This window comes from Hakea prostrata, chromosome 1 (genome assembly GCF_041222555.1).
Source record: "Hakea prostrata isolate BN-2017 chromosome 1, UWA_Hpros_2, whole genome shotgun sequence".
Taxonomy (NCBI): domain Eukaryota; kingdom Viridiplantae; phylum Streptophyta; class Magnoliopsida; order Proteales; family Proteaceae; genus Hakea; species Hakea prostrata.
In genome coordinates, this window is record NC_142600.1 from 20,618,786 (window position 1) to 20,642,579 (window position 23,794).

Genomic DNA, 23,794 nt, shown 5'->3' on the forward strand with positions numbered 1-23,794 from the left:
TCAGCAATACCACTACGTTCAACAATGCATGTATTACTCTTCTTTAAGAATTCAAATTTTTTCTTTTTTAGATGAATTTTAAAAGCCAAATGGTAACATCTGAGTGTTTCCATCTCCATCTGTCACATAATTCAGTCTGGATTTTTGGAACCAAAACAATTCTAATAGCATCTTCTTCTCTTCACCTTAAAAGGACAATTTAAATACACCAACTTTTTTTTTTATGAATAACACTGAACAACACCAGTTAAGTGGTGGATGGATGCTTTATATTTGATGATGCACCAGCAGAGAATGAATGAGTTAGATGCACTAACGAAGACCAATGTCTCTTAGCATAAGGTAAGTTTGAAATAAATAGTTTTTCCCCCCTCCCGTTATATACAGCTAACAGTTTCAAAAAAGGAAAATTTGATAATTTAAAAGACTTGGAAAAGTGTAAAATAAAATTTTAAAAAGGAAAACATACACAGATCCACACATCCAAAAGAACGAATAACTTGTCAATCGAAAAAATATAACATTCTGAGTTATGCACATATCATTGTGAAACTGCGAGGGGATGGAGAAATACTTTTGACCATGAGCAATCATACTTTCTCTAGTGATAAATACAATACACAAACACAACCTGGAAACCCCAACAAAACCTTGGGATTAACAGGCAATTCTAGAAATACTAAAAAGCTACATTACATCTAAAAGCTACCAAAAAATCTCACATCAATTTAAGATAATTTCTGCAGGAAGGCAAATTCCTGGAGCTTGCTCTTCCATTAAAAGCCCCTCACAAGGAGCCAGTTTCAAAACAGGCCTAACTAAGAAGCTATATCTTTGACGAGCCTCAGCAAAGCACCTTCCCAGAATATTGTTCACCCAATGCTCTAATGATTCAAACCTGTCAGATAACCATGTAGCTGCAAGCATCTGTTCCATGGCTTCTGCATCAATTTCAAGCAGACCATCAGACCCAATAGCCTTGTCGAAGCTCGTGTTGATCTCCTTCAATATTTTGTCAGCAAGAGCATCAAAATCAAAAGGCTTGAAGAAAACTGTGTCATCCATTTGATCTACAAATTCTTCCAACCAAGTGTCTGAACTATCAGATACAGTGTCACTGTCATAATTTCTGTTGTCCGCATCATTTGCCCCCAATTCTTCAACAGGCAGATTCAAATCTATATTTATATTTGGCCTTTGGACAAGCTTGGCCGTTTTCAAGGTTCCAAGCTGCTCCACTGGGTCACCATAATCTATACGCTTCCGCTTATTCCCAAACAAACCAGAGATTCCTTTCCTAGGAGTAACCAAAACATTTGAGCTGTTGCTCTTGGCAGAAGCATTTTGATCACTTCCAATAAAAATTTGCAATTGCCAGCGTTGAGCTCTTAGAATTCTCTCCTCAGAGAAATAAACAGATTCTTTTCTAGAAAAAGTGGTTTTCATACCTTCTGTTGCTCCCGAGGCTACAACAAAAATAGCATTTTCTATACCTATTTGTCTTCCACATGAATCTGAAAACTTACCAGTCCGAATAGCCGAGGACAAGCTACTCTGGAGCCGTGGATCAGCCTTCTCTACATTATCAATGAAGACAACTGACATGGGGTTCTTGCATAACTCCCCAGCAATTTTCATATCATAATTACTTGTTTCATGGCAACCTAAGATCATGTTTGTACAGCTGCTACCATCTTGGGAACTTAGATCCACACAGATAAGGCGTTCATGACTGCCAAATATTTCCTCCGCAAGGGCCAAGGCAATTCTCTCTTTTGCAACCCTATCAGCTCCAAGGAAATTTAACCACAGAGCTCCTTTGCAGTTCGGACCACGATGCCTTGCCCCTTCTGTTCTTGACCGGATTATACTTTGAGCAATAGCATGTATAGCTTCCTCTTGCCGGCCAACCTTATTCATAAGGCCTCTCCACAGGTTTTTGAAATCCATTGGATCAAATGCCTCACAGTAAGAGGGAGACTGCACAGGATGGTCCAAAAGATTGCTGTCGACGACTTCAATCTCAGTAGGTGACCGACCATGACAGTACTGCAAATGTTCTTCAAGAGGTTGACATGTTGATTTCTCTATTTCCTTACTAGTACATGCATAAAGTGTCCCCAACGCCAAATCTGTCCTCACAGAAGTCTCAGAAGAAGGTGACACATGACCATCTGGCAAGTTTGAACTGGATGGAGTGCACTGTGGAGACCAGATACCCTGTGTCTCAGGGTTTTTGCTCTTAGAAGGTGTTGCCTGTAGTCTGGGATGAAAATTCACATTCTGGCTTTTGGAAACCACTAAAATAGGCTTATTCAGTTCAGGAGTGGGAACCCTCTCCAAGTTCATAGACATGGAAGGAATAATCTCTTCACATCCACTTTGATTTGGAGAAGCATTTTCAAAGTTTCCATTGTGACCATTAATTTTTTCTCCACCATCTACAACAAATGGAAAACCTACAATAGTTTGAACACTCCGGGATCCAGTCTGATAAGTATTCACTTCAGTGTTTCTGCAGCTTTGATGATGATGCAGACAAAAATCATTCCATTTTCTCTGCAGCATGACCTTCGTACTCAATAATGATCCATCATCTCTGGCCTGCACTGAAATAATGGAACAAGGTTTTACATAATCTTTTTTGAAAAGTTTTCCATGCAGTTATAAAATAGGTATATCAGTGACTAATCATACTAAGTATATCCCATAAAAGTAGGTTAATAGAGTGTTCAGCAGCAGCATGACCAAGAAAACAGACTCGTCGTTGACAAGAAAACCTGATGAAATAACTTTAATGATCCGTATTGGACTGTTTCTATTCTTAAACCAACTGTCATTCCTACCAAGAAAAACCGGGGGAAAGATTTTAAAGAACAGTACTAGATTATCTATATCCCTGATCCATATTGGTACCAGGCAGCAGGAATAATTCAAATGAACCAGAACAATGCAGAACAGTATCTGTCAGAAACAATCCGCAATCCATAGTTATCTTAAAAGTCATGCCAGAGGTGTTAATTGGCAGCGAAGGATGCAGGCAAGACTATTAGTTAACATCATGGCATGCAGACCTTATTTCCCACTTCCCATCAAGGCTAAAAACTAGCAATCACGTGCAATCGGAGGAAATCTTAAATTTGTCCATATCACCCACAACTAAAGGCAGTTGTAGAGTTCCACCTTGCAGAAGAAGTATGAGATAGTTAATTATGAACCACCAAACAAGATAAGTTCCCAGTGGGGAGGAAGAAAGTAAAGGAAAAATGAAAACTTATGTAGGATTGAGAAATCTAATGTTTTTGCCTAAATAAACATATAAATAAAGGTTGCCATGTAGAAAACAATCTATTAAATGATTAACATGAATTGAAGTTTCCTCTTAAGAGTATGGCAAAGGTGACCAAATCATAAGAACAGAGATAACTTCAAAACAATACACACCTTTGTGATATCTAGTCTGTGGTTTAAGTTTGGTTCAGCCGCATGGGGCCAGGCAGGCAAGCTTGATTGCCGCTGATCTCCAACTGAAACTGCGCATCCCCCTTTTAATATGGCAGAAAGTTCTTGTTCGTACTTCTCAGTGCACAAGTGACAACAAGAAACAGATTCAGATGTGCTGCTTAATGGTCCCTTAGGATCAGATGGTGCAGGAAAAAACCCACCAAACGGAACAAACGACTCCGAAAAGCTGTATCATAGCATGGAACTGTGAGATTCAATGACGCAACTGTCAGAAGTCTAAGTGAACAAATGGTCGATCTAGATATCAAAGAAGAAAGCAATTCAAACAACACAACATAAAGGAGATCAAAATTTCCATAAAAATAGATGAATGCAGAAAAACATTATACTTAGATATCAACGTGGAATGAGATCGATCGTGGTTTTTTGAGATCTCTAACGAGACTCTCGACTTACCCCAACTCCACCAAGATCTCGGTCCACCTAGCCACTTAAAATCCACACTCTCGAGCGAGACAGGTCGAGATCTCTTCTTCTTCTTTTTTTTTTTTTTTTTTTTTTTTTTTTTTGGGGGGGGGTTAGGGGGGCTGCGGATTGACATCGGATTTTCACCTGCAGCAAGGTTTAGTGCATCTACATCAAGAAAGGAAGATCAAACAAGGCCATTTGAAGGAGTTCTTCAACCAAGGCCACAACAACTATTAATGGGCCCATGCCCAAACTGCAAAGAAAATCCCGAGGCCCAAAATGATAGGAGGCCTCTATAGGAAGAAGGTTGTTGGCAACAGAATGTGAAGCATGAGCTATATCCAACACTTAATGTTATGAACATATGATTTATATTGAACTTACGATGGTTGTATTATTGGACTCTCGAGAGTTGAGAATTTGATGTTGTATTGTACTCGTATAGATGAAATTTTGTTACTATTTAAGTTATTTGATATATTTGATACACTTGCTTTTCATTTATGTCTTAAGGTTCAACATTTCATGTTTTATAAACTTGCATGTTCATTCCTATCTTGGTGGGAGATCTTACGAGATCTCGCGAGATATCTCACTATTTTGAGTTAGCGAGACGAGATCTGCGAGATGGGAGATCTCGCCTCTCTCTCGCTGCAACCATCAAAACTTGCCAGAAACTTGATTTTTTGCCGGAATTTGTTGGGGATTATCATCATTCTAGCCTATTTCAACTAGATCTTCAACAAAGGTAAGGTTTTCCCTCAACTTTGAATTTTTTCAAATAGAATATTCTACAATGGGTGTGTGAGTCTAGTGTAAATATATGTTGATCCACAAGCTTTGATCTAACTTTTATGGAAACCAATTTAATGTGACATTTAAACCTATATGTGACATACTATAGTGATGAGTTGACTTGGGAGTCATATGTGGCCACCATTCAGAATCAGTTGATGTAGAATGCTGAGTGATACTCTTGTTGTCTTGTAGTCTTGTAATCTTATTACTCACATACTCTTGTGATTGGGAACTTATGGATTATGATTTATGACTTACTAAAAGTCTAAAACTTCTTATGGTTGTAAAATTTTGAAGACATTTAAGTTCTTTGATAGTTTGATGTGTAATGTATTCAATACTTTATAGTTGATAACATGAATTACTAGATATCTCTACATTTCGGTTTTACACATAGGGTTGACTTAGAAGACACACTTAGGGTTATTTTCTCACAATTCTAAGGCCACCAATGTGTTCAAAAGGCCTTAAATAGATTAAATACCAAATTTCAATCCAACCGGGGCCCTAAAACCCACCGAGATGGGTCACCGACATTACGCCAAAATTTTGGTAGATCTCGACCGAGATCTCGCCATCTCGGTCGAGATCTCTCTATTTTGGAGTGGCGAGCGAGAGCGATATCTCCCACCATGATTCCTATAGCATTTCAATTGCAAACTTAGGGTCGAGTTATAACTTATACTTACGGTTGTTTTCTCACAAATCTAAGGTCATTAGTGTGTTCAAAATGACTAAATTAGACTAACCACCAAGTTTGAGGCCAACTTGGGTCTTGAAACCCCCGAGATAGGCCCTCGAGTTCTATCGAGTTGGCCCATCAAAAGATGCAAGATCTTGCTTTTTTGAGGGGTGAGATGGTTGTTGAGAGCAAGATTTCTTACCATGGATATCAAACAGAATCACAATTATGCTACACTGCATTAGCAGTACTTTCTATCTCCCACCCAGCACAACAGATTACAGATCAAGCACTGCAGACAACTCAAATATTCATGACTGAACACCTCGTCACCCTGATTCACTAAGAAAGTATCCATTATTATTCCAAAAATTACAAAAAATAGAAGCACTTCTCAACTTCATTATCCAGAAGAAGTTCTCTAACGATAGAACCAGACTATGTTTAAGGAAATATCTCATTATGTTGTCATAACTATAGTCTCAGGCAGATATCATAAAGTCATCCAATCTGACACCTCCCATCTTCATAAAACCTCATTCCCATCCCTGCCTACCTTGAACCCAAGCCCATCTACCAAGTCCTAATGTGGCGACCCTATCTCCTCAATTCATCTGAGACATACATCGCCTTCAGTTTCAACCATCATATTTTACCCCACAACCCTCCTACATTGGAGCCCATAATCTCAAGTATGCCATACCCATTCCCAAATCACCATCTCCCACACATGCAAAAAAAGAAGGGAGGGGGGCGGGGGTTAAAAACACCTTGTTCATGGTTCTAACATCCTATAGCTTTCCCTCCTAAATACTTTGGATGTCAATGCCATCTATGTGTTTTATCAAAAGATTTCATTTCTCATTGTTCCCACAAAAAGCCTCATTGAGTTTTTCCTGATCTCATTGCAATCACCTATGGTAAGTTGAGCAGTTACACAAAACATATCAGAATATAAATGAGTAAGTTCTTTGTCAAACTTCTATCCTTACTCCCAGCCCCCCCCCCCCCCCCCCCAAAAAAAAAAAAAAAAAAAAAAAGAAAAAAAAGAGAGGAAATAAATACATTCTAGTTACTGTGAAACCAGAAGCCCATTTGTAGTCGACAAAAGAACCACTAAACTTGGAAATTCAAAGAAGACAAAATCGTAAGTGAAGCAAATCAACAATTTATAGGGTCAACAAAACCATTAGCTACTACATGAACATAAATATGCACTATATTTATAACAAATATAACATACCTTTAATTATTTGGTATAACCTGAGTTGCAAGGTACCATATCTACTGTAATGAGTGTCTTACAACAAGTGCCAATATTTTTAAATAACAGAATGATTTGACCCATCTAAATTAGGTAAGCCATGGACTGGGCACCTGTCAAGTTTGGTTTCCAACTCAGCTCACCCGTTAACTATCTTTCTTATCTCTCAACTTTACAACTATTTCTACCAAAAAAAACTCTACAACTGTTACTAGATTCTTCATCTTGGCATGTTGCCAAACTCTATCAAGCCTGGATAGGAAAGGGTAGGGCCTACTTGTGCAACAAATTTAACAGCAAGCAAGCCGTAGTGGGCAGTTATAAACAGCATGTCTCCTTCCAGCTTTCCAAATACAAATACTACAATTAGAAGTAAACATAAAGAGTTCAAAATAATTATGAATATTTTAAACATTAAGATCAAGCCAGATTAACTAGAAACAGTAGTACATATAGAATTAGTAATCTTCTGTCGATTGGTGTCTAGTTCACATGAATGGTTCTATGCATGTATGATGGGGCTCACGTGCACAACATTTAAATGAAAGGGAGGTAGCGGGTGACCGGCTTAGGTTTTCGCGAAAGCACCCGTGGGTGGTTTTATCCAAGATGTCGATTCTTCCTCTCCTCTACTGGGATTGACTCGCAAGGAGGGGTTCTGGTCTTTAGGCTCGCTTGCAATGGTACTTCTAAACTATCATATGGTTGGAATACAACTTGGGAGAGGCTGTGCTCATAATCTACTTGGATTAGCCACCATTGATTGGGAATGGAATGGAAACGTAATATGGAGTCTCCAAATCAATGACCTATTAGGGTCCCCACAATACATTTATCTAATTGTGTGTGGGTCTGTATGAAAGATAATTTTGGTAACAAAAGGATGACCAAAGGCCCACAGGAGGTGTGCGGCATCACCCTCCAATCCGGGAGGGCTCTGCTTTACTAGTTGACTAAGATGCTATCCCGCCAAGCTGGTAATTAGAGTGTTAAGCTTTACAGCTTCCTCCCAATACCAACTCTGCGAACCATGCAGAGAAAGATCGGATAAGACATCCCTTAGATAGGATAGGTCTTGAACCGCTTCTTCCCCAATCACTCTCTATTTTTTCTTTCGGAAGCAGAGCAGCCAAAGAATGAACCAAATCCTAAATAAATTCCAACTTCTAAAAAGATGATATTGACCCCGATTGACTGAAGTGATTCTTACCGACTCTCAGACAAAGCAGGCTTAAGCAAATTGAAGTTTATTGCAGGTCCTTTATTAGGTTGGGGCAAGCAATTGGGCTCTGTGCCATAGAGTCTTGTTATTCCCGCCCTATTTGAGTAAGGCGCGCTTTAAATGTACATATTGAGAGAGTCATGCAAGGTTTCATGAAAACAACAACACACTACCAATTTTTTAAAAGGGGGGGGGGGGCGGAGAAGCCAGTGCTGAAGGCTTCCACACAAGTAGAGTCTAGTCGGATAATTTTCGTACTCAGCCTTACCCCCAACAGTTTCTGTTGAGAGGCTATTTCGATATACAATGCAAATTTCAATTATGGATATATTTATTTGTAAAGAAATTAATAGAAAGATACAAATATATGCAGTAAATAATAAAAAGGCAACAATACAAAATTATTGCTGGTAAGACTAACCCTAGTCTTTTAGCATCATTAAATTGAATCAAATTGATCTTTCCACTATATTATTCAAAGGCTTCCGATCCACATGCCCATGTCTACATATAGTGTATCAGAGCAACCAATTCAAAATTAGCTCTAGGCTTTCTATTATATTTTATCTTTTGCTAGTTTTTAGCATCATCTACCTCAAGGTTCTCATTTAGTTGCACTGCCAACGTCTGCTCCATATATTATTGCTGGTAAGACAGCAGTCTTCTAGAAAAAATGAAGGTAAAAGTAAAACACATTAAAAATGATAACTACCTTTTGGAAAAGCCTGTGTTTACCTCAAATTGATGGTAATTAAGGTTCAACAAAACCGAGGAAAAAAGTCCTTTTTCATAACAACAGGCAATTTTAAAAGTTCATCAACTATCATCAAAATCAAAATTGTGGACCTTGCCTACAATCAACATATGAAGGATGAAAGGGGACCGTCTATTCCAACAAGAAACGATCCAATGATAAACGTCCAAGAATTTAAAGTTGGAAAACGTTGCGTAAAGAAACAGGTACATAAATAAATATTTTAACAAACCACTGCCTACTCATCCGTATATGTACACAAAAATTATTTATAAATGCACAATTAAATATGAAGTGTGGGATCATAAGATTTAATCTTATGGCGAAGTTAATCCTCAGCAAAGTGCATAATTTAGTCCGAGGATGACATGTCACCATTAGTGATGGCAACTTTCTAGAAGATAAATGGAGCCATGGTAGGTAATATATTATGAAACAATCACACAAGATTGCAATCACACAAGATTGCAAATACAGATATCAGCAAACAACAAAGTATTCGGAGATAGCAAATAAGTTCAGGGGAAGAATTTTGCGCCACCCAAGGTGAAAATTTGGTCCCAAATTAAACTGAATTTAAAAACAATCCCTTTCTCCAGATATGATAACTAAGGTAAGATTTGGTAAGAGAGTGGTGAAGAAAATAGGAAGAAACGAAATAGGTCACTCACCTGTGAGGTCGGGAGTAGAGTCCCATGGAAGGTTCGCAAGAGGTGATTGGCAGAACTTGTAAATCCCAATCTTTTTCTATAGAAGGAAACCTTCTTACGAACTTTAGATATGTCTCGTAACTTGCTGCTTCCGCCATCAACCACAAGCGTCCATGGTAAAGTTCCAACATGTTCGTCAATTGTGACACCACATAGTTCACAACATCGACCAAGCTAGTAGCAAGGAAACCTTTCAAATCCCCTATGTTAAAGATCAAACCCGATCCAGAACAACTCCCTACTGATCGACCTAACTCCTCAAACCTTGAACTCAGAGAATCCTCAATCCTAATGGCAGAAATACAATCTGCAATCTCCTTCTCGATACAAATGAAGCTCAAATCAGATAGCTCGGCAGGCAAGACACCAGGTTTTCCTATTTGTACGCTTTCGGCGAAACTTCGAACAGTATCGTGAGCGCCGACGCCCACAAGTAATGGATTCCTCGCGTTCTTCTTCGGAAGAATCTTGCCTATCATCTTGCAATTATCGTCCACATCCGAAAACCCAGAAAACCCAGCAAATCCAGGAAACGGAAAATTGAAAGTCCGTCGATCGGGCTCAGAATCTCCACCAGTTAAATTGCACAAGAAGATTGGAGGGCACCGGCGAGGATACCGACTGAGTGGTTGCGAAGGCGGACGAAGAATTGCTAACTTGATATCGGAGTTCCGAAAGCCCGCTTCAGAAAACACCCTACTGACAACAGGATCATATAGAATGGACAATATCAATTGTCGAAGCTCAACTTTAACACAGGAAAGCGAAGGGTGTTGCTGCTGCTGCTGCAACTGTTGCTGTTGAAAATGGTAGCTTTCGGGATGCCTCCTTTGATTCGATTGAGAGCGTCGGATGGCAGCCATGAAAGAGTTGGATATGGGAGGTTCATCCTGGGCGGGAGACGTAGGAAGACGATCGAGTGCAACACCGAGACAGAGCTCGAGAGCTTTGAACTGAAGGCGAGGAGAATAGGAAGAGCTGCGAGCGCGTGTACATGCTTCGCGAAGCGATGAAGAAGGCAGAGCGAGGAAAGCCGAGACGGCATGTAAAGAGGTAGTCTGAGCATGGCCACGACGTCGTGCAACAAGTACGGCCTCGTCAAGTGCGTGCGCAGCCTCGGGTGTCAAGCATTGCCTAGCAGTGCTAACCGGAGTAGGCATCGCCGGCGACCATAAATATATAACAAATCCAAATCCAAAGTCCAAACCTGCTCTTCCCACGACGCTACCAAACCAAATAAAAAATTCCCAGTGGAGTAGACTTCATCACCTTTTAATTATTTAAGTAGCCCAAGACCATTGTCGCTGTTCGTTCTCACTTCTCAAGATGGGGACCCCCATATATTCTCTCTGAGGACGTTGAACGAACACATGGTGGTGATAACAGATTCTGCCCCCAGCAAAAATCTCTCTTTCTATTCGCATGATAGGTGCTCGCATGGCAGCATCCTGAGATGCCGTGCCCACTTATACCGATGGGGTCCCCATCCATTCCACAAAATCTGAGAGTGATATATGTTACTGTTTGCTATCTTAGATTGCATCTGATAAGGTGGAATGAAGAATCAGCTCTCTTCCACCCACCACCACCACCACACAAGTACCCATCAACTTTCAAATTTCAACCATCCACATTCCACCTTCCACCTTCTACAGCATCTGTGTAAAAGGGAACAGATCTTTTTTTGGAGCTACGGTCTATCCAAAGCAGCTCAAAAAAGCATCAAACTGAGACTTGGATCCTTCTCGACCCTACTCCAACTCCTTCAACACTGGGTTCTGAGAAAAAGGTGTTTGATGGATGCTTTTCTTGGTTTCTTCTTAATTGTTCAATCTCACAGGATCAAACGTATCTTTCAATTACTTTTAAGCCCGAGTGGAAAAGAAAATCCCACCCAACAGACCCAACAGCCATGGCAATGAACCATAAGCACACAAGTTCACAACCCTCTTACCATAAATAACGCCACACAACCCAAAAAAGCTGAAAAACCTCAAATCCTCTTACCGAAAAAAAGAAAAATTTCAAATCCCCAACCCTGGGTGCTTGAAAAGAGGGTGCAGAACAGGAATTCTACGGTAGGGACCGAGACACATATGCTATTACTAATTATTTTAAATAAAAAAAAAAGGTGAACAAAAACGGAAAGGATGAATGGATCGTTAGGTGCTTTGGTTCACATCAAATCAAATTGTGGCCTGTGGGGTTTTTTTTTTTTTGGTTTTTTCTCCATCTCCATCTCACATCAAATCAAATTGTGGATTGTGGTGCTCTTTCATCTCATCTTTATCTTGTTTTATCATTATCTCTCTTTTCTCTACCATATAACTACGTTTAGCCCCTACGAGGTCTGAAGGGACATTTGCATAGATTTTTATACCTCTTAAAAGTTAATCGCCTGCGACAGCTTCTTCGGACACATGTGAGTTCCATTTGCATTTGATCAGATTAAAAAGGAAAAAAGAAAGAATTCCATTTGCACAAAGCCAAGTGTCTGTGTCGGTGTGGGATAACCATCACCTCCTTTTTTCCCCGACGATGGCGACTAGCAATAGTAACTAAAATGCGACTTAGAGTGGAGTTTTCATTTTTTTCTCTTTTATGGTCTAAATGGAATTTTCATTTGTTAGACATACTCGACAGTAAATGTCAAATCAATCGGCTGACAATATCTCTTTACATCAAAAATGAAAACGCATATACTTTACAAAAGAGTCCCATTCTTTGAGTTCATCATTTTACTTTGAGTTCATCATTTTACGCGTCTTAATTGCTGTTGGCGGAGTCTTCATTTATATGAACACAAGGGTGGAGTTTTAGAATAGAACCTTTATTTATTTGACAAAATTGTTGAAGAATGTTTCTACCGAGAAAAAAATTCATGTCTAATATAAAATATTAAAATTATAAAGCAATTTTGTTTACAAAATGGTCCCCTTCCTTAACTTTGATCTTCCCTACATATCCTAATTGTTGTAGAGGTGAAGCTTTTATTTATTAGAGACAATGGATGATGAATGTTAAATTAAGTGTCACTGAGAGACAGTATATAGAACATTAAAAGTGATAACTGATATTGTTTACAAAATAGTCTCCTTCCTTAATTTCATCTCCCTGTATGTCATAAATCTTGTTTTGGAACATGTATTTTTATATATTAGAGAGGAGGGTATTACATAATATAAGGTGGAACTTTGCCCTATATGTCATAATCATGGAAAAGGTATCTGCGAGTTCGCTAGTGGGTGAAATAAAAATGTAATCGAAATCGAGATTTCAATACTTCGCCGGAAAATCGTCACCCATTTTGATTCTTCTTCTTATGCTTTACAATAAAACCTTTATTGCTCTATGTTTTACAGAAAATTGCCGCCGGAACTCATTTTTTATTCTTCTTACTTCAAAAGCCTTTACTTTCGCATGAGCATCAGTCCTTGATCTAAAGCCTTTACTGCTCTGTGCTCTGAGGTGGGTACGAGAAACCGAGAAAGGACCAGAGAGATCCACGACTCTGGTGACATCTGTGTGCTCTGAGGTGCGTAGGAGAAATCTGTGCTCTGAGGTGGGTAGGACTTAGGAGAAACCGAGAAAGGACCAGAGAGATCCACGACTCCAGCGAAATGTCGCCGGATCATTGAAGGAGAAGAAGAAGAAGAAGAAGAAGAAAAAAAGAGAGAGAAAGAGAAATAAACATAACCAAATCAAGGAAGTAGTAGCAGTGGCGGTGCTATTCAGCACCGCCGCAGTTGGAAGAGATATATATCAGCGAAATCTTGGCGAGATTTGGCAGGTTGGCCATGTGGCGAACCGGCGAATCCCAACGAGATTTTTTTCCTTGGTCTTAATTGTTGCTAGGCTGGAGTCTTCATTCTTAGATACAATGGATCATGTTTTGGAGTGGATCCTTCATTTATTGGCCATAATAGGTGATGGATGTCAAATATTGTCTAATCAAGTAGAAATATAGGAGTGTCACAACCCCATTTTTTTAGGGCTAAATGGGGCCCACATCACCAAAACCCTCGTAGGACATATCGTAGTTCACTTTACCTATTAGAGTATTACCAAAACAATACGGAAACATCGGTAGAAAAGAGGAAATTAAAAGAACATAATTGATGGCATCTATCCTACTCATTCACAATATATATAGTGTTAAAGTGCTAGCCTAAATTACAACTATCTTCGTACTTAGAGCTGGATGTATACATACATCACAAAAATAAATAATAAATCATCACCAAAAGAAACCATCACTCGCGTGTCAAACTTGTTGCATTATAGGCTTGTACTCCTGTAACATCGAGCCATCGTATCCTGCAGCACAATTTAAAACAATTTTCCCACAAAGGGTGAGTTCCACATAACTTAGTGAGATCATCAACAACATATATTCACATACTTAACTCATAAAAACTTAAAAAGAAGTGCAATGCAATGCAAAAGTGCACATAGGACTCTAGCCATGCTGGTCACTAACTAATTAAATACACATTAAGATACACACTAGCATCCTCTGGGTAGTCTCACACAGACCTCTCATTGAGTCTCACCAATCTTGAGCGTTACGATTGAGGTATAGAGATAACAGTCCAATCAACAACCATGGCTAAGGTTTAGGGCCACACTCTTTCACCATGATCATTGGTATGAAAATTGGCATGTGTCAAGGAAATACCTAGCCCAATGCACAAGTCATATACTTCAACCTATTTACTCAAGGTCTAGATATCTTCTCCCATGCATCTCACACTTTTGGTCGAGTATCCTTCAAAGTTTGGGGAATATCCTCATGAGATAGCTATTAATTGTCACACCCCACCCAACCGAATCCCAACTCACCCGAATACTCATGGGGGTGATAACACTAAGGGATCAGGTTCACAACAAATCCATAACAATATAAGATAATATAGCATAATCCAATAGTAGGAAAGGAAACAAAGTATTAAATCTCAAAGTATCAAATTATTATTAGACCCTTAATTCATAATCAAAATTAAAGTTAGAGTATACAAGGGCGAATGTGTTCAACAGCAGAAGTTTAAATGTCATCGAAGAAAAGTTAAGAGTTTAAGTAACGCCCTTACCTAAATAAATAAAGAACATAACTTGGCAATTAAGATGAGTACTTTCTCCAATGATATCTCCAGAACCTTAGAAGGGTTGGACTCTGTAATCATAGTCAGTACAGGTAACAATTCTCCACGTATCTCCATATTCTCCCACCTATCCCTAATAGGACTCAGCCGGGTGCAGACCCTTCATATGAAAGGAGTCCTCATAACTTGGAGTAGAATCTAACAGAAAACACATACAAAAACAATTACTTTTTTTATATTACGATAAAAAATACTACTTTTTTTTTTAATTTCTTTTGATGTTGTCATTTAGTAAAAGTAAATGATTTATTTATTTCATTTTTAATATGTTATGATGAAGACAAATTTTTTTCTTTCGTTATAAATGAAAAAACAGACTAAATCACTTGTTATATCTTACACTCTTGTTAAATATATTTATGTAAATAATTATTGACTTATAATTAAAATTATAATCTAAGTTAACTAGGATGTTTTATAATTAAAATTCTAATTAACAATATGGAACATCTAAGTAAAATTTCAAAATAGAATATTCTTAAGAAATTTAAATGATGTGATATGTAGATTGATTTTATTTATATGAGGTAATGTATTAAAAAAAATTAAATTATATTAATTGGTGATAAAAGATGATGTAATGGCTTTCAATGATGTGAAGTATCTAATATCTATTATATATCTTTTTTATTGATGAATCAATCAAATGAACATAACAACTTGCAAAGAAATTGACAAATAATTCGTTGGTAAATAAAATTCATAGTTGTTTTTTTATAACAAAATTTATTTTCAACATGAAATTGGCCAAAATTATTGGTATTATTAAAAAAATCAATTTAAAAAAATATAACTATACTAACTTATGTTTAAAAGTAAATTTTTGACAAAAAAACAAAATTATGAGTTAAATGTTGTTTACATTTTTATTTTCTTCAGGGTAAATTCTTGAAAAATAAAAATTCTTCTAAGTAAAAAAAGTTAATACATAGTTTATATTATTAAACTAGTTTTTATCTTTTAAAATGTATTATGTTACATATATATATATATATATATATATATATATATATATATATATATATATATATATATATAATCTTCTCAAGGAACATGCGAAAGAAGGAAAACAACCCCCACAGGATCACAAATTATATAATTTTTTTTTATTAAAGTAACTATTAAAGTAACTAGTAAAAGGAAATGAATAGCTTTCCTTTTTCGGGTAAAATGAGGAAAACTCCTTTTCGTAATCTTTTAAGGTTTTTTGGGTCTTATATATTTAATTTTTAAATTAGAATAATGAAAAGTGAAAACTCTAAACATTAACATCACATTGCATTTGTTGGTAACACTTTTTATAATACGTTTATAATAGCTCAATATTTTTAAATATTAGATGGTTCAAATTGAACAACAAATTAGATTCAAAATAAATAACAAATTAAATTATACATGATTCAAATTTGATCACAAGCAATACCGGTGTCAATAAATCCATGTAGACTCAGCTTGGCCCAAACTTGCTCTGAGCCTGGCTTGATATCAACATGATTTTTTAAGCAGAAGGGCAAGCTTGGGTTACAAAAATGATTAACCCTATATTAGTTTCGTTTGATTAAGTTTTATCATATTTGCAATTATATCCCAATATAAGGTTGGTCAGAAAATTATTTCTCATTCAAGAGATCTTGGGTTTAATGCTGGAAAATTTCTCATTTTATTTCTTAAATATTAGAATTAGGGTGGGCCAGGTTGGGATAGGGTTTAAGTTTGCCCCAGCCCAATTAGAGATAGGGGATAGGGCCAATCAGAGCCATTCAGGGATAGGGGTCAAGGCCAATTCATCCTGACCCGGCCCAATCAGGGACAATCAGGGCGGAAATGAGTTTTGCTTTGCTCTGTAGGGCTTAGGGTCAAGACAAGAATCTTTGGCCCTTATTTAGGGTCAGAGGGGGAATAGGTTTAGCCAAGAAATATATAGAGCTAGGATTGGGATTGGAAAAGCCTAACCCTGTTGCAGCCACATGAGGAATTGTAAATTAATGGTTCAAACTTAGTTATATAGGTCTGCTTACCCTGATCCCTTACCTCAGTTTGAATTAATCCATGTCTTTCTAATTATGTCAAACGTGATAATTAAACATGGTGAAATTGTTGAGGCCACCACGTTGACACAGTCTAAACAATTTTTAAGAACTAATTTTCGTAAAAATAAATAAATAATTTTAATTTATAAGACATGAATTTTGATGGTTCACTAATTTATTACTATAGGATTGGATATTAATTTGGGTTGATATTAGTTGTGTTTGGTATGGTATTAGATTTTTTCCCCATCACATTAATACGGTATTAAATACTAAATGGCACAAATACATCTTTTCAATATAAATCAATACTAGTATATTTAATATAATAATATGGTACATTGTACCATCTTTTTCCTTTCGATGGTACAGATAGTGACATGGCATGGTATGTCACGTTAATTTATTTGGTACTATGTTTTTTTTTTTGGTAGAAAACAAAACTTTGTTCAACTAGGTAGCAAAGTAGAGGATGTAGATGGGTCTACAACTCAAGGAGTGGAAATGGTTAAATCAGTCGTGCTACTAAGCAACCAAGCCCTTTGGGCTAGAAAATTCGTTGCAACATTAGCGTCTCTAGAAACATAATAGAATTTACACTCAGAAAAAGAAAAAAAGGAAGCTAAATGAAGTACATCATGTAGTATCAGCTTCACTTCATTCGACGATGTGGATTCTGCCCCAGATATAATTTGTATTGCTTGTTGAAAGTCTGATATGACAATCAGTTTATCTAGATCATCCTCCAATGCGTGCAGTAATCCCAATCTTATAGCCAGGAATTCCCCACATAAGATTGCTTGAAATGGAACAAGTGCAGATATAGCTCTCTTTATGGTGTTGGCATGGGCTTGTATTAGGAGGCCCACCCCTGATTTCTATTCCTTAAGGCTGCGTTTGTTTGCTGGAATAAAGGTGGGGTGGGAAAAAAGGGGTGGGAAAATTCTTGAAAAATGTGTAAATTTCTTACTTTTCCTTTAAATCCTAAAATGGTAGAGTGTTTGGTTGCTTGGGGTGGGAAAGTGGGAAACAAGGTTCCTTGAATCAAGGAACCTTGTCTGCTGATGTGGCAGTTCAACTTTCCCACCCCATGCTATTTTAAAACCCCACATATTTGGTGGGATTTTGTGGGAAAGTTGGGAAAAGTAAAAAAGTGGGACCCACCTGATCACTTTTCCATAAAACCCTTTCCTTTCCTTTTCTTCTCCCTCACCCCACTACATGTGGGACCCACATGTTTTTTTTTCCACCCCTTTTTTCCCACCCCACCTTTGCAAACAAACGCAGCCTAAGACTCCAACGATGCATCACATGAGATGTTGGCCCATCGAGCAGATATTGGTTCCTTGTTGTGGACTCATATGGGGTCTTGTAGGTGTTCTTGATGCACAATAGAGGGATGGTTTTGGGATTCCAAAATTCCTTAAAAGTCTGTCTTTGCTTTCTCTGCAACTTGTAATGGAGGGTTTCATTTCCCTTGAATTTTTTTTCATATTATCCATGGGTGCCAATAGAAGGAAAAACACTGACTATAGAATCATTTTGAATCATGCTTTAGTTTGTTTGATCCGTGACAAAGTGAGTCGCCAAGTATCCATTTGAAATGTGGAGTCTGATGAGGTAAAAATCCCAATTGGCTGCAAAACCATGTAGCTCTTGCAAAATGGCATTGAAATAAAATATGGTAGGTATCTTCCATTAGGTTGTAAACTCTACAGTAGAGGGGGTCTACTTGTATCTTCCTCTTTATTAAGTTAGCTCCTGTGGGTACTGGGTAGGCCATTTGCACAACATCTCTAGATAAAATATCTTATCTTTGAAATTGTGAGGTAGTGCCAGATAAAGCACCAAATTGTTGATGGAATTGTATGCTAATGGTGCTATTGCAGAGGAAGAACTTCTAACATTCAAAGCTTGATCTTGTTCATTCCGCAGGCCATTTGAGTGTATGTGTGTGTAAAAGAGTTACACACTATGCATACACCTATCATCTCATACTTTATACTATTATATAAAACTACAAACTCAATTTTGGTTTGATATACTCTTCCATTGGACCAAAATTCTCTTTCCTTTTACTAATGGTTATAGCTCGTAAACACCCTTTTACCTCAAACATTATGCTTCTTTGTAAATCATCACCTCCTTGTCTGTCTCTTATAATTTATATAGTATAGAAAAAGAAAAAAAAAAAAAAAAAAAAAGAAGAAGCTCTCATTGTATTTCATCCCACCTTAAAAATCCGCCAAATACTTTATTTTAGAAAAGACCCTAAGAACATTAAGAAAATAGAGAAAATAGGTATTTCATTATCCTTTGCAACATTTAATTTTTCTTTAATAATAAATAATAGAGAAAATTACACAGTACCACTATTTTTTGGTGCAACTAATGACCACCTTCTATTATCTCAAATATTACATGCACACACATACATAATTACAAGTTGCCTATAATTAAATTTTGTTGTTAAATGAGTAGTAAATTACTAAAATATACTTATCCTTTAAGTCATTTATTATAATTTAAAAGTCTAATTCAAATGCCCTTTGGATAGTAAATTACGTTATTACCCCTAGGTAACTCCCTTACTCTCACCCTTTAACGTCCTCCTCTCCGGATTTTTATTACCTCCAGTTCCGACTCGCTCATGTTTCATCCAATTGACCGTTAGATGATGAACACCTATCTTATTCTAATCCGATGGATGAAATTGTAGGACCCTTAACCATTTAATCCCTAAAATATTTTCTCTCTTCTTCAGGTTATCTGCCTTTTCCGTCTTCTACTTCGGGGGTTCTCTCTGCCTTTTCTGTCTTCTACTCCAGAAACCCTTGTCGACGTACATAGGAAGTGATGTTGTCAAGATGAGTTCATAGGGTAACGGAGTGAGCGAGGTTCTAGTCGTAGGTAGAGATCTGACCGCCGTGAGCGATCTAGATAGAGCCATCGCCGGCAGAGGCCGTGAAAGAGGAAGGGATGCCGTCGGCTGTGGGGCAGATGGTGGAAACAAGAGAGGCGTCGGAGGTAGGGAGGCAATTGGAGCGGAGAAGGGATAGGAGGACGAAGAAGATCTCGTGATCTCGATCTATGAAGATTGGATTGACGTCTTCGCCACAGTCGTTGTCTCGTGCTGTTAGGGCTAAAAGGAGTGAATCACCGCCACCTGCTCGGATCGTTGAAAGCGTTGTCTCGAACAATTTGCCACCAACGTTGAGCTTAATCCAGTCGTCCTAAACTCCTTCCATTATGATTAGAAAGAAAGAAAAATTGGATTGAAGATGTGTAGACTATGATTAGAAAGAAAGAAAAATTGGATTGAAGATGTGTAGACGACTCCGAATATTTTGTAAACATACAGTTAGAGCCGAAGACGGTGGTGGTGCCAGTGGTCAGTCGATATTGCCGGAGCCAAAGGAGAAGACAGTGGTGGTGCAAGTGGTCAGTCGGTATTTCCGGAGCCAAAGGAGAGCTGAGATTAGTAAGATATGTAGAAGGAGGGAGAAAAGATATGTAGAAGGAGGGAGAAAAGTTAGGGATGAAATGGTTAAGTGTTGAAAAAAAATCTTAGCCATAAGATCAGAATAAGATATGTGTTCCATCATCCAATGGCCCACTGAAGGAAACGGAGGAAGTCAGCACCGGAGCGGACAAAAATCCCCTCATCTCCACGAGCCTCTCCATCTCTCCACCAAGACTTCTCTCAATGCAGCATGCAACTCAATCTCTCTGATGACGATCGACACTCAATTCTTGTTGGTTACTTCGAATTTAGAAAGCAAGAGATAGAACAGAGAAGAGAGACAGAGGTGAAGCAGTAGCGAAATACGAAAAGAGCTCTTGAAAAACCGAATTGAAACTGGAGTCGTCCAGGCTATGAAGCAAGAACCGAAATCCGGCAGAAGGGCTCTACAATCAGAACTTTGATTTGAAGCCATTGATGGAAAAGATTATTGGGCTTTTCTCAATGGAGGCGTCTTTGGATTATATGGGAGACGAATGCCCTGTTTCGTCATTAAAGCATAATTCTAAAATCGATGATCAACTTTCTCTATTCTCTCCGGCCACATCGATGCCAAATGATTCGCCACCATTTCACAATAACTCGTTCCAATAACACAGAATCATTCCAAACCTAATTTATCCAGCAATTTTCCTACCGAAATCGTCTGAAAAATCCCCAATCTATCAAACAATTTAGTGGTTGATCTGCTGAAGAATACGAGATCAGGAATGTATAGATCGAAGTGAGCAGAGAGTGGCCGAAGCCAAATTCGATGCCCAGAAAATTAGAGCATCATCATATCAATCTTCAATCGATGAAATCATTCCCAATTTCAACCAGTTGGATTTCCGAGTTTGTATAAATACCACTTCTCATTCGCACTTTAAATCAATAATTCCCGAATCTTCTTTGCTGGATGTCTAAGTATTCCTGCAAACAATCTCTTGAGAATGGCTCCCCCTGCGCTTCGTGCACCACAACCATTTCAAACCTCTAGGCAGCTTACCTGTGCGGTGGTTGGAAAAGATGGTTGTAGGGATATATAGGTGGATTTATCCCTTTCAGCAAGACTCCTTCAGTCCTAGGTTTTCAGCTTGCTCCTTCAGCGCTTCGTGCACCATCCCTCGCTAACACCTTTCTTCAAAAGTCATAACCCTTCAAATAAACAGTATATTTTTTTTATTTGCTGGAGCGGGCTGCCGCCAACGGTGTTGATCACACCACGTAATCAAAATATGATCGAATAAATACTATTTTTATTTTATATTTTAAAGGTTTAAAGTTTGTTAATTTACAAAATCAGACCCTCATTAAACCTAATCCCAAATCCCAGTTCATTTTTCTTGTTCCAATCCCATGATCTGGGACCAGACTTTCGAGAAACCAGAGCATTGGCATATTCTCAAGAGATGCTAGCGAGTGTTAGCATGAATGAGAAATCATTACCTGGGCATGAATGAATTGCTCATTTCTTGCCTTTGTTGTTTCATTTGGGGTGCAAACTCTTCATATAAGAAGGACGCAAGACTATTGTAAAAGGCAGGGAAACAACTATGTTGCTCTTTTTTCTTATTGTTATTTTTGTTGTGGCTGTTGGTGGTGTAGATGTTGTGAATTTCTTTGGATTTCTAACCCTTTAACCCATGATTTTAAAACCACAAATCCAAAAGAGAAAAGAAGTTTCACTATTTCAGAAAACCTCACAAGAAATGAGAAGATCATATAAAAGAAATTCAGATTAAAGAGAGCTTGAGATAATGCTTTGTCATGCCTAACAATGTACAAATGCAATTATAGATGTTCAAACAAGAGAAAACCATGTAGATAATTTGTAACACAAATTGACTTGTTACCACTTTGTTATTTGTCTATCTTTGTCTATTTGAAATTTACTTTTGTTTTTCGTTTTGGGAAAGAGGGGGGTTTAATCTTCTGCGGCCATCCAGCGGTTGCTCTGGATGGCCGCCACGTATCAGCGACTGAAATCTCAACCGTTGGCTTTTTATTGTGTTTATTTCTCAAACGAATCAGTAACCATGAAAAGGTCTGAATTTAGACCGATATGGTTAAGCCAAACCGGTCCATTATTTCTTCAAAATTTCAAGATATAATATAATAATAAAAAATTACAAACCTAAACCTAGCGTGTTATATTCATTCATCTCGAAGGAAAACCTAAACCCAACGTTGTCTTCTCTGGCAAACGATTGCGACCAAGACGGCACGATGAATGATTATACCGAAGATCTAGCGAACTAATGATGAAATCACAAGCATAACAATGTAGAATATGTTGCTAATTTCATCATGCCATCTTGATTGCAATCGTTTGCCAGAGAAGACGACGTTGGGTTTAGGTTCATAATTTATTATTATTTTATTTTGAAAAAACTGAAGAAACAATTGACCGGTTTGGTTTAACTATCTCAGTCTATATTCAGACTATTTCATGGTTACTGATTTGTTTGAGAAATAAACACAATTAAAAGCCAACGGCTGAAATCTCAGCCGCTGACACATGGCGGCCAATGGCCATCCAGAGCAACCACTGGATGGCCGCCTAGTTTTGGGCCGCAGAAGATTAAAATCGGGGTGGGGAGGTATAAAAATGCACTTTTCACATATTGGGGATGAAGATATTACATATGCCATCATCGAGAGTCGAACACACGAGTGCACGACCTTTTCGCTAGGAGTTATTGGTCATCGAAGAACTCTGCAAGGTTAGCTACCCATACTTATTTATACACTTCACATACTACGTATTAATGCAATTATGAATATTTTCAAACAAGGGAATACCATTTCTGTCATTAAGATTGATTGACCGGTTAACACCATGTGATTTGATTTGTCAATCTTTGTCTATCCGAAGCCAATGGATATACCCGTGTTTATCATCAATAAAATCATCTTGATGCAAATAAAAGTGAAAATACCAAAATCCATCAATCATCAACTGTAATAACAGGAACCTTGTAGAGTTCTAGTTTTAGGTCTAAGGACTGATTGTAATAAGCTTATAATCTGAATCTTATAATAATACAATTGACAACAACCCATTCGAGAACCTCAAGCGATCAAATCAATATATTACAATATAAAGTATGATAATTAGCTAGGGAAGGGATAGCAGGAAGCCGTAGACGTTAATCTTACCTTTGTTCTTTTTTTACTGTTGACAAGGTGGTCATTGGAAAGTATATATGACAACAAAGCAAGGGAGAACAGCTCTTGGATCCAAGACAATGAGCTCCTCTGCAGGGTTTGATTGATTCTTACTTGAAACTATCAAAGAATCAAATCCACAATCTTCCATACAAGCAAAGCCCTTAGGATAATCATATGCAACACGACCTGCTATGACCCTGCAGATGAGCACTGTCTTCCTTGACAAACCCTCGCAGGGGCGGACCTATGAAGGGGCCGGAGGGGGCCATGGCCCCCCGGATTTTAAAAAAATTTATGCATATTCCCTTAATTCCTTTAATTTTTTCGGTTTTTTCTCTTCCCACATGTGAAATGTCACTATTTGGCCCCCCCAATATTGTGAACAGTTTTTAAAGGTAAAATGATGGGCATAAATGTCAATCCTGATAAAAAAAACTAATTCATCAATCCTTATTTATTCTCTCCTCTCTTCTCTCTCATCTTTTCTTCCTATTTATTCTCTTCTGTTTCTATAAATGTGGGTTAAAGGAAATTGTTGAAAAAAAATCTGATTAGGTTTTTAA

At 37.8% G+C, this 23,794-nt stretch overlaps 1 protein-coding gene across 1 annotated transcript; it reads right to left on the reverse strand.

Moving 5' to 3' along the window:
• Positions 1 to 383: 383 nt before the first annotated feature.
• LOC149028192 (protein SMAX1-LIKE 6-like) lies at positions 384 to 10,750 on the reverse strand. The gene is made up of 3 exons (XM_089169109.1): positions 9,325 to 10,750; positions 3,445 to 3,691; positions 384 to 2,604 (listed from the first exon to the last, which is right to left on the reverse strand). Exons 1-3 carry the CDS (start codon positions 10,521 to 10,523, stop codon positions 724 to 726), a joined length of 3,327 nt encoding a protein of 1,108 aa, XP_089025235.1. The 5' UTR covers positions 10,524 to 10,750; the 3' UTR covers positions 384 to 723.
• Positions 10,751 to 23,794: the final 13,044 nt, after the last annotated feature.